Source organism: Delphinus delphis, chromosome 8, assembly GCF_949987515.2.
Source record: "Delphinus delphis chromosome 8, mDelDel1.2, whole genome shotgun sequence".
NCBI classification, from domain to species: Eukaryota; Metazoa; Chordata; class Mammalia; order Artiodactyla; family Delphinidae; genus Delphinus; species Delphinus delphis.
Genome location: NC_082690.1, coordinates 98151585 through 98167701, shown reverse-complemented (window position 1 = coordinate 98167701; position 16117 = coordinate 98151585). Strand labels below are relative to the sequence as shown.

At 43.6% G+C, this 16117-nt stretch overlaps 1 protein-coding gene across 1 annotated transcript in view; it reads right to left on the bottom strand.

The window, feature by feature from the left end:
• PTPRJ (protein tyrosine phosphatase receptor type J) overlaps positions 1 to 16117 on the bottom strand; it is a 171903-nt gene that overhangs the window by 23986 nt on the left and 131800 nt on the right. The window contains exons 8-13 of the mRNA XM_060019698.1: positions 11637 to 11894; positions 10603 to 10881; positions 7809 to 8099; positions 3631 to 3762; positions 1876 to 2086; positions 1637 to 1761 (exon numbers count right to left, since the gene is read on the bottom strand). Of these exons, the coding sequence (XP_059875681.1) occupies positions 1637 to 1761; positions 1876 to 2086; positions 3631 to 3762; positions 7809 to 8099; positions 10603 to 10881; positions 11637 to 11894 (1296 nt within the window). The remainder of the gene's footprint in view (positions 1 to 1636; positions 1762 to 1875; positions 2087 to 3630; positions 3763 to 7808; positions 8100 to 10602; positions 10882 to 11636; positions 11895 to 16117) is intronic.

Below are 16117 nucleotides of genomic sequence, written 5' to 3'. Positions count from 1 at the left end.
TTTGCATGGAATATCTTTTTCCATTCCCTCACTTTCAGTCTGAATGTGTCCCTAGGTCTGAAGTGGGTCTCTTGTAGACAGCATATATATGGGTCTTGTTTTTGTATCCATTCAGCAAGCCTGTGTCTTTTGGTTGGAGCATTTAACACATTCATGTTTAAGGTAATTATCAATATGAATGTTCCTATGACCGTTTTCTCAATTGTTTTCGGTTTGTTTTTGTAGGTCCTTTTCTTCTCTTCTGTCTCCCACTTAGAGAAGTTCCTTTAGCATTTGTTGTAGAGCTGGTCTTGTGGTGCTGAATTCTCTTAGCTTTTGCTTGTCTGTAAAGCTTTTGATTTCTCCATTGAATCTGAATGAGATCCTTGCTGGGTAGAGTAAACTTGGTTGTAGGTTCTTCCCTTTCATCACTTTATCATGCCACACCCTTCTGGCTTGTAGAGTTTCTGCTGACAAATCAGCTGCTAACCTTATGGGAGTTCCCTTGTATGTTATTTGTCGTTTTTCCCTTGCTGCTTTCAATATTTTTCTTTGTCTTTAATTTTTGCCAATTTGATTACTATGTGTCTTGGCATGTTTCCCCTTGGGTTTATCCTGTATGGGACTCTGCGCTTCCTAGACTTGGGTGGCTATTTCCTTTCCCATGTTAGGGAAGTTTCCGACGATAATCTCTTCAAATATTTTCTCTGGTCCTTTCTCTCTCTCTTCTCCTTCTGGGACCCCTATAATGCGAATGTTGTTGCATTTAATGTTGTCCCAGAGGTCCCTTAGGCTGTCTTCATTTCTTTTCATTCTTTTTTCTTTATTCTGTTCTGCAGCAGTGAATTCCACCATTCTGTCTTCCAGGTCACTTATCCGTTCTTCTGCCTCAGTTATTCTGCTATTGATTCCTTCTAGTGTAGTTTTCATTTCAGTTATTGTATTGTTCATGTCTGTTTGTTTGTTCTTTAATTCTTCTAGGTCTTTGTTAAACATTTCTTGCATCTTCTCGATCTTTGCCTCCATTCTTTTTCCGAGGTCCTGGATCATCTTCACTATCATTATTCTGAGTTCTTTTTCTGGAAGGTTGCCTATCTCCACTTCATTTAGTTGTTTTTATGGGGTTTTATCTTGTTCCATCATCTGGTACATAGCCCTCTGCCTTTTCATCTTGTCTCTCTTTCTGTGAATGTGGTTTTTGTTCCACAGGCTGTGGGATTGTAGATCTTCTTGCTTCTGCTGTCTGCTCTCTCTCAATCAACTTTTTAAAAATAAAATAAAATAAAATGGGAGTTGGACAAGATGATTCCCATGGCTCTTTCTGATCCTAATATTCAAGGGTTCCATACCCTAAAAGTCACATGTGTGCCTGGTACATGGGCACACAAATGACTACACTGAGAAAAAAGGACCAAACAGTGTTTGCCGATTGGAAGTGTAACTGGATTTCAGAGAAGGGAGTGTGGTGGGCGGGGCCTGTGGGGACCTCAGAAGAGGAAGCTGAGCTGGGTCCTGATGGCCCAGTGACATCTCAGCTTCTGAGAGGACAGACCAGGCTCTCCTACCCTCCTGGGGGCCCCAGGGAGGTGTGTAGACCCCCATGCTCCTGTGGATACTGGAAGCAAAAAGTCAATGCATTGCTAAGATGCTCTTCTACCTGGATCCTGGGGCAAGAAAACAGCATCTGAGTAGCGACTGAAGGACACGTAGCTCTCAGCCCCATCTATGAGTCCATCACTGTGAGGGTTGAAGGTAATATTGGTGAAGCCAGCCACAGAAGCCCTGTGGGGTGACAAGAGGAAAGAGGGGTGGCTGAGAAGTGTCTGATGGCCCAGGCACATATAGTTTTGCACTCAGAGGCCCAGCCCCCAAAGGGCAAAAACCACAAGGCATTACCGATAGGAACCCAGAGGTTCCAGCTTCCCGTTGTAATAGCCGTGCGTGGTGGACTCGTTCCCAACATTGATTTCGTATTTCAAGACTTCAGATAAGCCCTGAGAACAGCTCTTTTCTTCTGTTGTTATGAGGTATGTCACATAGGTATCCGAGGCCCCCTTTTTGAAATCTTCGTACGTATATCTCAATACATCTGCTGACGGATGAACAGCTAAGAAAGGCACACGGAAGGAAAGCCATAAGAAAGTGATTGCAGAGATTTAAGTCTCCCTCGTTTCTAAATAATGACCAGCGTGATGGTGGTGACAGCTGCCATCTCTCACGTATGCTCTCTCTGCCAGGTTTTCCTTATATTAAGTTCTAAGGGCTTTACTTACATTAACTCATTTAATCCCCACAATAATCTCATCGCATAGGCTTACCACCCCCACTTTACAGGTGGGAAAATGAGACACAGAAAGGTAAAAAGACCTGGGCCCCAAGCTGCACTGCCTACGTGGTAAAGTCGTATTTCTAACCCAGACCACCTGACGCGGAGGGTGTGATGTCATCCATCACAGGCTGGTACTGGTCAGGCTGGTCAGTGTGCAATATCATCTCCCCTGTTCAGCAAAGGTCTGAGCTTGGGATTTGCTGAATACCTTCACAGCAAAATGACTAGGTGTTTGAAACAGACCCAAAACAAAAGATAGAAAGAGAGAGAGAGAGAGAGAGAGAGAGATCTCAATGTCTCTTTTTGAGATTTAGCTGCAGGTTTTCAACACCAGCAAATCCCTTGTCTTCCTGGATTCCCACAGCCCTGACAGTGTGTTTGAGCTCTGTCTTCTTTGGGGAGATGAGGACAGCATCACAGGCTGTGAGACTGGGCAAGGGGGGCACTGCATAATTCAGAGTTAAAGAATCACCAAGAACAGCAAAACTCTGCACTTTTTTATTGTTTTGGCCACACCGCACGGCTCGCGGGATCTTATTTCCCCGACCGGGGATTGAACCCGGGCCCCTAGTATTGAAAGCACCGAGTCCTAACCACTGGACTGCCAGGGAATTTCCAAAACTCACCGCTTTAAACCCAGACCTTGGGCAAAGCACCCACACACAGCTAACAAAGACACCCTCAAATCATTCCCGTCTCACTTCCAGGGAATGTAATGGAGCCCTTTAAGGAAAAGCAGCGTTTAATCCACCTCCTCTCTCAGCTATGACAATGCTCTTTGCAAGTTCCCACTACAAATGCAAATCTTTTCCTTTTTTCTTCCAAGAGAAAGTCACCCTTTGAGGATGATTTGTGCGTGCGTGTTCATATGTGTGTGTGTGTGTGTGTGTGTGTGTGTGTGTGTGTGTGTGACAAACTTGGTTAAAACTAATATTCTGCCACCTAAAAGACCCTGTGCTGCAAAAGAGATGAAAAACGTAGATCAGAGGTAAGAAAGTCATGGCCATGGGCCAAATCCAGCCAGCCACCCCTTTTGGTAAATACTAGAACAGCAAAGTTGAATAGCTGAGAAGGAGACTGTAGGACCTGCAAAACTTAGAATGTTTGCTATCTGGCCCTTTACACTAAGTCTGTCAACCTCTGACCTAGCTCATCAGGCAAATGGCTTACACCCACCCACCCCGGGGTGAGTGCCAAAGCGTGGGTCGCAGTATAAAACCAGACGTGTGTTTGTCTCATGAATGCGTTTCAGTGGGCACAAAAATGGTACCCAGTCACGCCATCACCCACTGGCTGTTTAACCCATAATGACCCCTCCTTACCGTCCCCAGTGGTGAGAATGAGAGCATAGGCTTTGATGGGTCCGTGGCTGGCTTCAAACCCACTGAATTTGACCTTCACAGAATTGTGACTGACAGATGTAATATTAGGGGATCCATCTGGAGAAGGAGGGTCTGAAACAGAACAAAAGAAAACATGATCACCCAACATTTAAAACCACAGAAGGAACAAAATTATGAAGGAGAGGATTTGCTGCAGTGCCCCACTCAAGTTCTGCCCTTGCTCTGGAAGCTGTGTGCTGGGCTCATGCAAAGCAAATCTAGAAGCAAAGGGCAGGGATGGGAACTGGTGGGGAACAAAGATGGCAAGTCCTTGGGGAGTCTGCCTGGCTGACAATGACCCCTTCACTGGGTCCAGCCACATTGCCAGGGTGGCCTCCTGGCAGCCTTGTTTGTAGAAGATAACGTGCCTTTTCTATCTTCCCCCAGTCCCTCCTGACCCAGAGAGCCCAGATTCCTTATTTTGAGAATGGGGGCAGAAGAAGGAGAACAAGACGGAGACTGTGTGGGTAGAACTCCAAGGTGAGAACTTGGGAGCTGAAAGCAGACATCTGTCAGCACATGGACTTGGCCCCAGGACTGGCTGGTCAGAGAGCAATGATGAAGCCGATAGTTACCCAGAAGGAAGCAAAGATGACATGGAGAGAACATACTTTCTCCTGACACCTGGCTGCATGCCGGCTCTGCACCCTTCACACCGAAGTCCTTGATTTTTGCTGGGGTAGGTTTAAAACTTTGCCTAGAGAAATCCAACTGACCCTCTTCCCGGAAACCAGAAAAGCCCACACGGGAACATTCCGTGAGTGGCCTTCATGACCCTGTGCCTCGCCTTTCCCAAGCTAAGTTTGTGAAGCCACTCTCTACATTAACACGAAAGGAAGGAAAAGGTGAATTCAAGATGATCTCTCTCCACACTCTCTCTACCTAAATTGGTCTCCCACATACAGTTTGAGTGTTTCTGTTATTATAACCAAGATGCAGGGAGACTGAGAAAACTAAACTCCAAAAAAAAAAAAGACCATAACACAATTTTCCAAATGTATGCTGTCCAATATGGCAGCCACTAACCACATGTACCCACTGAGCGCTTGAAAGGTTGACAGGCCCAAGTTTGGACATAAAGTATCTCATTAATAACTCACTTTATACAAATTACATGTTGGAATGATAACATTTTTAATATACTGAGTTAAATAAAATGTGATCAAAACTCAGATCAAAACTCATTTCAGCTCCTCCTTTTTTTTTTTCCTGGCCATGCCAGCCAGCTTATGGGATCTTAGTTCTCCAACCAGGGATTGAACCTGGGCCCCCAGAAGTGAAAGCAGAGTTCTAACCACTGAACCACCAGGGAATTTCCAGCTGCTCCTTTTTACAGTTTCTTAATGTGGCTCCTAGAAAAGTTTTTATTATATAGGAGGCTCACATGATTTTCTATTGGAAGGCACAGCTCTAAACCATCCTTCAGCAACCTCTCAAGTAACTGACCGCAGTGGCCACTTGGAGGCGCTGTCCATCGTCTAAGTGTCAGCTGCCTCAACAGACACTTCCTAGCACCAGCTCCCACCCCGTCCACAGCTCTATACCTTTTAGCGGGCCAGCGAGGAGTCCCCAGCTCCCTGCCCCACGACAGCTCCACCCACCTCAAAGCCTGGAAATCCTTTCCTTCTCACTGCTTATCTCAGTCCTACACTAGAGGGACCTTGCCAGCCACGCTCACCATAGTGTCCCTTACCCAGGCACACAGTAAGCACTCAACAAGTGTTGGCTAAAAGACCATCGCTCCAACTCTCCCCGGTTTACGCATCCCACCAGCACTTCCTGCCTCTCTCAGAGAAAATGCAGCTCCACTTTTATGTTAAATAAAAAAGTATCAAAGTTGTACATTTAAAAAGCTTGCTAAATTTGTACATAAAAATTCATCTGAGGAAAGGGAGCTACAGATTAAAAAGTGAGAGGATCACTGGACTAAATGCTGAGTGGTCATTATCTAACCCTACCACGCACTGCTCAGCTTCAGAAACAACTAACTCTAACAAGCTCCTTCCCTTCACTAGGTACTGTGCTCAGCCCTAGAGATACTGGATCAGATATGGTTTCTGTTCCTCGTGGCTTATACCCACTGAGATGACATCATAAAACAGAGAACTACAAAAAAGTACCCAACAAGGTTCACTGTTTCTATTACACTGTAGAGTGCTGCAGAAACAGAAAGGATTGTGACCCAGGGCCATCCTATATAGCTGTGTACTACGCAACTCCAAGGAGCCCCACGCGCACGGTAGACTATATGAATGGTGTCCCATGGAACTATGCAGTGCACAACTTGACTAGCCATACGTGGCAGCTCTGAAGTGATCTTCCACCTACACTACCTCATCTAATTTGTATTAACAGTCCTGGAAGGTAGGTATTATTTCCCCTTTTTTACACCTAAGAAAAACAAGGCTCAGAGAGGTTAAGCGGCTTTTCTGAGATCACACAGCTGGTAAAAGGTAGACTTTACAATCAAACCCAGGTCTGCCTAAGTCCAAGGCTCTGTCAGTAGAATCCCTCAGCCATTTTCCAAGTCAGTGTCCCTGAAGTAAGAAGCTTTTTCTTCTCACTATTTCAACCACCAATTCTTTAGAAATTGTTTGGAAACATTCTGATACCCTAAAGGAAATAGTATATCCAGGATTCAAAAAGCACAAAGCAAAACCAACTCCACCAGGTTGACCTAAGACATAATTTTGGCAAAGACACAGGGAGCGAAAGACAGATAAAAATGAAACAAAGAATGAATATAACAAAACAGATACAGACTCATAGATAAAGAAAACAAACTGGTGGTTACCAGTGGGGAGAGGGGAGGGGGGAGGGGCAAGACAGGGGTAGGGGTTAAGAGGTACAAACTACTATGTATGAAATAAGTGACAAAGATATACTGTACAGCACAGGGAATACAGCCAATATCGTATAAAAACTTTAAATGCAGTATATCTATAAAAATCATTTATCACTATGTTGTACACCTGAAACTAATATAATATTGTAAATCAACCATATCTCAATTAAAAAAAAAAGCAAAGGGGCTTCCCTGGTGGCGCAGTGGTTGAGAGTCCACCTGCCGATGCAGGGGACACGGTTCGTGCCCCGGTCCGGGAAGATCCCACATGCCGCAGAGCGGCTAGACCCGTGAGCCACGGCCACTGAGCCTGCGTGTCCAGAGCCTGTGCTCCACAACGGGAGAGGCCACAACAGTGAGAGGCCCGCGTACCGCAAAAAAAAAAAAAAAAAAAAGCAAAGAAGTAATTTTTTCCAAGTTCAAAATAAAAGGTGGTCATGAAAAGATTAACTAGGGGGATCTCTTGTGAATGATCCCATTTCCCAAAACAGCTGGGGAGCTTATTAATACAGATTCTAGGGAAATATGAATCTTGACTGAATATCTATCTGATAATAGTAAAAAAAAAAAAAAAGAAAGAAAAAAAAAAAAAGGATTGTTGGGAGTGCCCTGGTGGCCTAGTAGTTAGGATTCCGGGCTTTCACTCCTGTGGCCCAGGTTCAATCCCTGGTCGGGGAACTGAGATCTTGCAAGCCACACAGCATGGCCAAAAAAAAAAAGTGTTGTTAAATTTTTAAGAGTAATGTGGTTATGTTTGAAAGAAAGGGAAAAGGAGTCCCTGTCTTTCAGCAATACATACTGAAAAACTTACAAATAAAACTATAGAATAACCAGGACTGGTCTCAAAGAAGTCCAATAAGGGAGGAGGGGATATAAATGAAAAAGATTGGTCAAGTGCTCACAAATGTTCAACTGAGTGCTGATGGGTACGTGGATCCCACTATACTGTCCTTTGCTTTTGTGTATATTTGAACATTTTAGGGGAACTTACTTAAAAGAAAAGGTGGCAACAAATTATTCTATAAAACGAAGGAAACTTTTGGAATGTAAAATATTCCCTCTCACTAGATTTCTATAGATTATACAGATTCTATAGAATATATAGACTAGATTTCTGTAGAATTGGGTTAACAGTCCGTGCCAACAAAAACAAATATTTTTGGATAAATTTTTTTTAGAAACAGGTTTCTAGGCCACACTTGCAGAGCCTCTGGGTCAGCTTTCCAAGGTGACCACAATGTCACCTGGCCACCCTGCCCTCCCTGAAGCCCACCTGTGATGCCAGTGAGGCAGGTGTTTTGGGTGGGCGATGCCGTCTTGTTACAGGACCGGGCAGTGATGGTGATGTTGTACAAGGTAGAAAAATTCAAATATGTGACTTCCGTCCTGTACTCAGAGCCGTTCTCCGAGGAGCAGCTCTCCAGGTTCGTCATATTCTCCCAGTCTCCGTGGCTGACCTCCAGCTCGAAGCCTGTGTTGATGCCGAAAGGGCAGGCCCACTTGAGGACCAAGGTTGGCTCTTTGGGGACCACTTCACAGTGGAAGGAGGTTACTGGTGCAGGGTCTGCAAGGCAAGAACAGCACATCATGAGATTCTTGGACTTTTTTTTGTTTTTTTTGTGGTACGCGGGCCTCTCACTGTTGTGGCCTCTCCCATTGCAGAGCACAGGCTCCGGACGTGCAGGCTCAGCGGCCATGGCTCACGGACCCAGCCGCTCCGCGGCATGTGGGATCTTCCCAGACCAGGGCACGAACCCGCGTCCCCTGCATCGGCAGGCAGGAAAATTCAAATATGTGCGCCACCAGGGGAGCCCAATTCTTGCACTTTTGCCTTTGCAAATACTGAAACTTGGGGAGCAGGAGGTTCCTGGCCCGTTGGTGATAAGGAGACAGCCATGGAGCATGACAGAAGAGGCAGAGGCTGACCTTGAATAGGGCCTTACTGAACTGTGTGACCTTGGGTCAGTCCCCCAACCGTTCTGAGCCTCAACTGCAGGGCTGTCTCAGGACTAAATGAAACAGTGGCTGTCAGGGTCCAGGCTGGAAGAGCACAGGGCTCCATGAGAGGTAGCGACAATACAGTGGAGGCGGTAGCAACTTCTTCGCCTGCGTCACCTCATTTTGGGGCCCACTTGATAATCCTTCTGGAAGAGGCAGGGTTAATATTGTCCTATTTTGCAGATGAATCAACTGAGGCTTAGAGAGATTAAGCAATTTGCTAAAGATGACATGGCTGGTCAGTGGTGAAGCCAAAACTGGATCTCAGGTTTTCTAAATCCAAGTCCAGCGTGTTTTCTACACATACAACAGGCTAAATAATCAATGGTAAACGGTATCGGTTTCTTCATCTCTAAAATGTGGTGTTATTTGTCTCTACCTATCTGAGGGCCAATAGCGTTTTATTGAGGGCCAACAAAAAACTGATGTAAATGGGAAACTCTGTATTTATGTACCGGGGGTGGGAGGAGTATTATCATTACTTTAATGTTGCAGTGTTTTAAAGCAGGAGAAGGTTGTAGAGAGTCCCCTAGTGCAACGCCCACATTCTCCACCTGAGGCCTGGAAAGGTAACCTGCCCAATGCACACCTACTCCCCCTGTTCCTGTTCCACCCATCCCCACTCATAAAGGCTCATAGATATCCTTCTTTTGCTATAGGCTACAATGATTGTAGCTAAGATAAACATTAGCAATGGAAGCCACCCAAATACCAAAGATCAGAGTCTATACCTGGTGAATGAAGCTTGAGTTAGCAGAAGGGACTCAAAGCTGCAGGGATCTCTTTAGCCACTCCATGTGAAAACTCAGAGGTCATCAAGGTTCCAGCTCCTACACTACCAGGGAGGCTGATCCGATGAGACCCCTGTTCCCCTTCCAAATCAGCTTAAACACATTTGAATGGCTTCGTCTGAGGAAGGGAGGAAGCAGGTGCAAAGAGGGTAGGGAGTAGGGTGCTACACAGACACAGAGGTGATAAAGGCCCCACGATCGGGCTTCCCTGGTGGTGCAGTGGTTGAGAGTCTGCCTGCGATGCAGGGGACACGGGTTTGTGCCCCGGTCCGGGAAGATCCCACGTGCTGCGGAGCGGCTGGGCCCGTGAGCCATGGCCGCTGAGCCTGCGCATCCGGAGACTGTGCTCCGCAACGGGAGAGGCCACAACAGTGAGAGGCCCGCGTACCGCAAAAAACAACAAACAAACAAACAAAATAAAGGCCCCACGATCAAAACTGTCAGCAGAAGTACTCACAGTCGTCCACAAAACATTCCCCGGATTACTCTCTGAAAGTTCCCTCAGTTAAACACAGGGCTCTTCTTCCCTTTAAAAGATCACACCTTTTGCATCGAGACATTCAGGATCAAGAAAGGCAGAAAAGCTGGGCATCCATTTTAACCATATCCTTTCCGTCTTCTTCAGCGTAAAAGCCAAACTATGAGCTATAGGCCCGGACGTCATCCACGCCCTGGCCCATCACCTCTTGCATCTTGGGCCTCAACTCCTCCCCCTCCCCCTCTTGCTCCCATGGATCCACCTCTGCCACGCCGACCTCCTGCTCTTTCTTCAATACAGCAGGCACGCTCCAGGCTCGGCACCCCAGCACTGGCTGCCCCTCTGCCTGTAATGCTCTACGTCCCAACATTCACATGGCCTGCTTTACACCCTTCAAGTCTTTGCTCAAAAGTCACCTTTTCAATGAAGCCTTCCCAAGATAAACATCTCATGTCCCCCGTCCTTGTTTATTCCCCCCTCCTTAGTAATCATCAACTGATAACCTATTTATCTTGTTTATTATGTCTTCCCTACCAGAATAAAAGTTCCAGAAAGGCAGGGACTTGTCTGTGTCCTTTAACAGTGCCTGGCATATAGTAAATGCTCAATACATATCTGTTGAATGAATAAATGATGCGGGCAGCAAGATAGCACTAATAAGCTAATAGGATGCTCAGAGAGCTTGGGGTCTGTTGTCGCACACCACACAAAAGCTAATCAACTAGAGTTTATTTCAAGAACCTATGTGCAAGGCCAGCATCACACAAGAAGGAGTCCAAGAGGCACGTGGGACTACTCACCTGTACAGAATGACTGCCAGCCAGGTGCCAGTGACTCGGTGACATTCCCCACCTGTGTGAAGATCTCTACGGTGTATGAGGAGCCAGGTGTCAACTCGGTGACTGTAGCGTAGGTGATGCCAACGCCTGTGACTATTTGTGTGGCCTTGCTGGCATTTCCATCCTGCTTCATAAGAAGGCGGTAGGTGTACCTGAAAGAGGCTTCATCAAAGTTCTGCCAGTTTAAGGTGGCTGCTGTGGTGTTGGTCCTTACTTCAATGTTGGACACATTGCTGGGCCCTTCGTTTTTTTTTTAAAAAAAAAAAAAAAAAAGCACGGATTAGCTTGAACCATTTTATTATTTGCATGTAAAAATAGCCAGAAAATTAATTTAATTTAATTTAATAAAAATAGCCTGGCTCCTTTTGGGAAAGAATAAATTAAGCTAATGTTTGCTGGACTCGAAAGATGGAACGCTTCCCAAAAAAGACATTCAGAAAATAATTATACAGATTAAATCTCAAAAGAATGAAAGTTTTTCAGGCTTCTTTTAATAATTTATCTGAAATATGCTTTCAAGATATAATTTCTATCTGTTTTTGAAATATGATTAACGAAAGAGAAAAACATATGAAAAAGGCATTATGAACTACCATTTCTACCATATATTTAGGTCAAATATTACCAAAGTACTTCCCTCACTTTTACATGCAAAGCGCCTCATTTGGGCTGCATCTTCCAATGCCAACATGACAGGGTGACCCTCCTCTAGTCTGTATTCCAGACTAGAGAATGAATAGTCATGTTTTCCATGCTTATGGGATCCCTTTCTGCTTCAGAAGACAATTCCAAGTTCATATGGCTCAGCGCCAAGTGCTCCAAGAGCACAGAAGAACATTTGCTGAGGCCCATGTTTTCAGCTTACACAGTTTCACATTCTACCTGGAGCCCAGAAACACAAGAGCCTCTTATTCCATCATTTAACCAATGCTTACTTCCCATCCTCCAAGTGAAAGGGAGAATACTCCCTTAGGAGGGTGTTCTAAGACACTTACGTGTGTACTGTGCAGTGGAGCTGGAGTTCCCCTGGGAATTGTTCATTTTGGGGAAGATTGTGATGTTATATAAGGTGCCCGGGATCAGGCCCCCGAGAGTGATTTCTTCATGAGAACTATTTGTCTGGTTAGAGCTGTGCTCAGACTGTATCACTACACAGTAGATGTACCCAGTAACATCGTCTGTATTCCGCCACTCCAACTGCATGTCGGTTGTGGTGACATTAACCACACGGATATCAACCACTGCACTGTTGTCTGGTCAGAGGAAAGGAAGAAAAAAGGAAGTCTATTAATGACCATCATAACGTCCAGCTTTATTCCAAAGAGTCTGACAAGAGAACTTGCTCTTTTGCCATCAAACCCTCAAATGAGTTCACACAGGGCAAACTCTAAAACTTAGGTGAGGAACACACACAGTCAGTTCTTTCCAGAATTTTGGCTCTTCTGTAACACAGATGAACTTACCAGCTTATCCTATCATTTTCTGGTCTTTTGCTTTTGTCATAGAGATGCCCCCTTCGGGGGTCTTCTGGGGTGGAAATCATGGCCAGTTTCTTGATCTGAGTGCTAGTGACCAGATGGGTATTGTTTGTGAAGATTCATCAAACTATGCACTTAGGATGTGTGTGCTTTCCAGTATGTGTACTAGATCTCAATAAATAGGGTTTTTTTTAATCACTCCCTCAAAAGCAAACATCTTTCTATAACATAGACAGGCATACTGAAGAGCAAAACTGAAACAGAGTTGCCACGAAGTGGGAGCATCTGAGGCTGGAGTGACGAAGGGAAAAAGCACACATGCTCTCCACGCTCAGAGCTGGGAGTCAGAAGTGATATCACCCAATGAGTCCTCTGGGTTCTGTACTCGGATCATCTCACCTCTACACACTGAACCAGCTGCACTATGAATGCACAGATCCCAGAAACAACTGGATAACAGGACCTCTTTTCTGCCCTTGCTTACAAAACTTTTCTCTCTTTACCCAGTAACCAAGGTCACCTCTGAAGAGGCCAGTTGAGTAGATAGGGGACAAAAGAGGGGAACATTTTCACTGTAAAACCCTTTGTACTTTTTAAAATGTTGTACCACATGCATGTACTATCTGCTCAAAAATTAATTTTTAAGTAGGTTCTCCTTAAAGGGAGGTAACTGAGAATCTTCTTTCCCTACCACTGGATTCCTGATGTTAAAGGGATTCCACAGACAGAAGGCCATGAAAGGCAGCAGTTTTCTATAAACATAAAAATAGTAGAAATAACCTAAATATTCCATAAAAAGGGAAGGGCTATATATACATTGTGATCTGGCTATAAAATGAAATAGTCTGCAGCCATTAAAAACATGAAAACCATAACAACTACAGGAGGGAAGTTATGATATATATGGAGTTAAAAGAAAAAGTTCAAATACAAAATAAAATAATTCATATAATAATTACAGTGATATAAACTAAATATATGACCATGGACACAGACAGAAAAGGAATTCAGTCGGGTTAGAAGAGTGGAGTTATTTTTGTTTCCCTGCCTTTTTGTGGTAGTAAAATACACACAACATAATATTTATCATTTTAACCGTTTGTAAGTGTACAACTCAGTAGCATCAAATACATTCACAATGTTGTGTCACCATCACCATCATCTGTACCCAAAACATTTCATCATCCCCAACACGAACTCTGTTCCCATGAAACAACCACCCTCATTCTTCCCTCCTCCCAGCCCCTCTCTTCTACCGTCTGTCTCTGTGAACATGCCTATTCTAGGCATCTCATATAAGTGGATTCATACGGTAGTTGTCCTTCTATGTCCAGCTTTTTTCACTTAGCAGAATGTTTTCAAGATTTATCCACACTCTAGCATGTCTCAGTACTTCGTTCCTTTTTATGGCTACATAATATTCTATCATATGGATATACCACATCTTGTCTATCCATTCCTCTGTTGATGGACACTTGGTTGCCTCCACCTTTTAGCTATCGTGAATCATGCTCCTATGAACATTGGTGTAGAGATAACTGTTCAAGGCCCTGCTTTCAATTCCTTTGGAAATATATATACATGTAGGAGTGGAATTGCTGGGTCATACGGTATTTGTTTCCCTTTTTCAAAATTGCCTTTAATGCTGTTACGTTTATTCTCCCCAATAATAATGAACATTGGTCAAGAATAGAATGGTAATGCCCTAAGAGTCTAGTGCCTTATTACAACTCTTCTTGATTTCCATTCAACCGGACAATTACAGGCAATAGTACAAGAGATGCCTTCTCCTTATGAATAGGCTTAAATTACTTTTGCAGCTGCACCATATCAAAGTGCAGTCCACACTCTGGTTAAGACCTCAGTCTTCAAAGTCAGACAGAGGCCAGTTCACTACCTTGCCACCCTGGGCCAGTTACTTAAGTTCACAGAGTCCCCATTTCCTACTCTATAAAATAGAGATGATAATAGTCCCTACCTCATGGAGTTGTGTTCAAAATGTTTAAATACAGGATGACAGCCCAGCCATTTGTAGACCCCTAGTACATTATGTTATTATTACATTAAATTCTGGCCGTTGGCAAGTCATACAATATCAAAGGGACCCCACAATGGTGATGCCTTTACCATTAGCAACATTCTCAAAAAGAAAGAAAAAAATATATGTTGATACTACGACCCTACCTCAAAAGTCTAATCTGAAATTCAGACTTGAAAAGGAATTACTGCACTTCATCTGAGGGATGCATTTTAGCAGTCCCCATATTCTGGAAGTAGATCTTCCTAGTAGCTATCAGTGCTTAACCCAACCAACAGAGTTGAAGAAACCTACACAAGGAGAATCTCAAGAGTCCAAATGACTTCACACGTGGCTCAAGGAATATCAGTCTCATTTCTTTATTCCTCCCTTCTGTGGAAAAGATTTCAATTCCCTGGCAATCAAAGATCAGGGAATACTGTATGTTTTCCAAGTTTCCCAAAAATTTCATTTCAAATTTTAAAAACAATAATGAGCAATAGTTTTCATGAAATATTTTTATCAATATCAATAGGCCTCATAGAACTAACAAAACTACTGTATCACAATGTTGTTTATGAAAGACTATAAGTAATCTACCTGTCCAGCAATAGGGGAGTAGTTAAATATTTATAAACTTTAGGGTTTCAGGACCCCTTTATCTTCTTAAAACTTATTAAGGCTCTCAGAGAATTTTTATTTATTTAGGTTACATTTATGTATACTGTAATAGAAAATTTTTAATGGGGAAAATATTTAAAACATAAGAATACACAAGCATGCATTCCATTAGCCAACAGAAAAATGATCTCATCCCATGTCATAGAGCATCTAGAAAACTCCACTGTACACTCATCATGAGAGAATAAGAGTGAAGAAGCCAAATAGCATTCCAATATTATTATGATAATAATACTTCACAGGGCTTCCCTGGCGGTTCAGAATCTGCCTCCCAGTGCAGGCGACACAGGTTCGAGCCCTGGTCCGGGAAGATCCCACATGCCACGGAGCAACTAAGCCCGTGTGCCACAACTACTGAAGCCCATGTGCCTACAGTCCGTGCTCCGCAACAAGAGAAGCCACCGCAATGAGAAGCCCGCACACCGCAACAAAGAGTAGCCCCTGCTCACCACAACTAGAGAAAGCCCGCAAGCAGCAACAGAGACCCCACGCAGCCAAAAATAAATAAATAAAATAAATAAATTCTTAAAAATAATAATACCTTACAGACCCCCTTGAAAGAATCTAGGGGACTCCCAGAGATCCCTGGACCACACTTTGAGAACCACTGATATAACCAAGGGGTCAGCGAACTTTTTCCATATGGACCACAGAGTAAATATTTTAGGTTTTGCAGGCCATTTATTCTCTGTGGCAACTACTCATTTCTAGCACAAAAGAAGCCATAGACTTTATATAAAGAAATGAGCATGGTTGTGTTCCAATAAAACTTAATTCTCTATAAAAAAACAGGCAGTGGGCCAGATTTGGCCCATGGGCCATTTTTATCTGCTGACTCCTGATTTAGACAATGGAATGTCAGGCAGGTATTAAAATTATCCTGCAGAGAAGGAAAGAAATCATAAAGATCAAATCAGAAATAAATGAAAAAGAAATTAAGGAAACGATGGCAAAGATCAATAAAACTAAAAGCTGGTTCTTTGAGAAGATAAACAAAATTGATAAACCATTAGCCAGAGTCATCAAGAAAAGAAGGGAGAAGACGCAAATCAATAGAATTAGAAATGAAAAAGGAGAAGTAACAACTGACACTGCAGAAATACAAAGGATCATGAGAGATTACTACAAGGAGCTATATGCCAATAAAATGGACAACCTGGAAGAAATGGACAAATTCTTAGAAATGCACAACCTTCCGAGACTGAACCAGGAAGAAACAGAAAATATGAACAGACCAATCACAAGCACTGAAATTCAAACTGTGATTAAAAATCTTCCAACAAACAAAAGCCCAGGACCA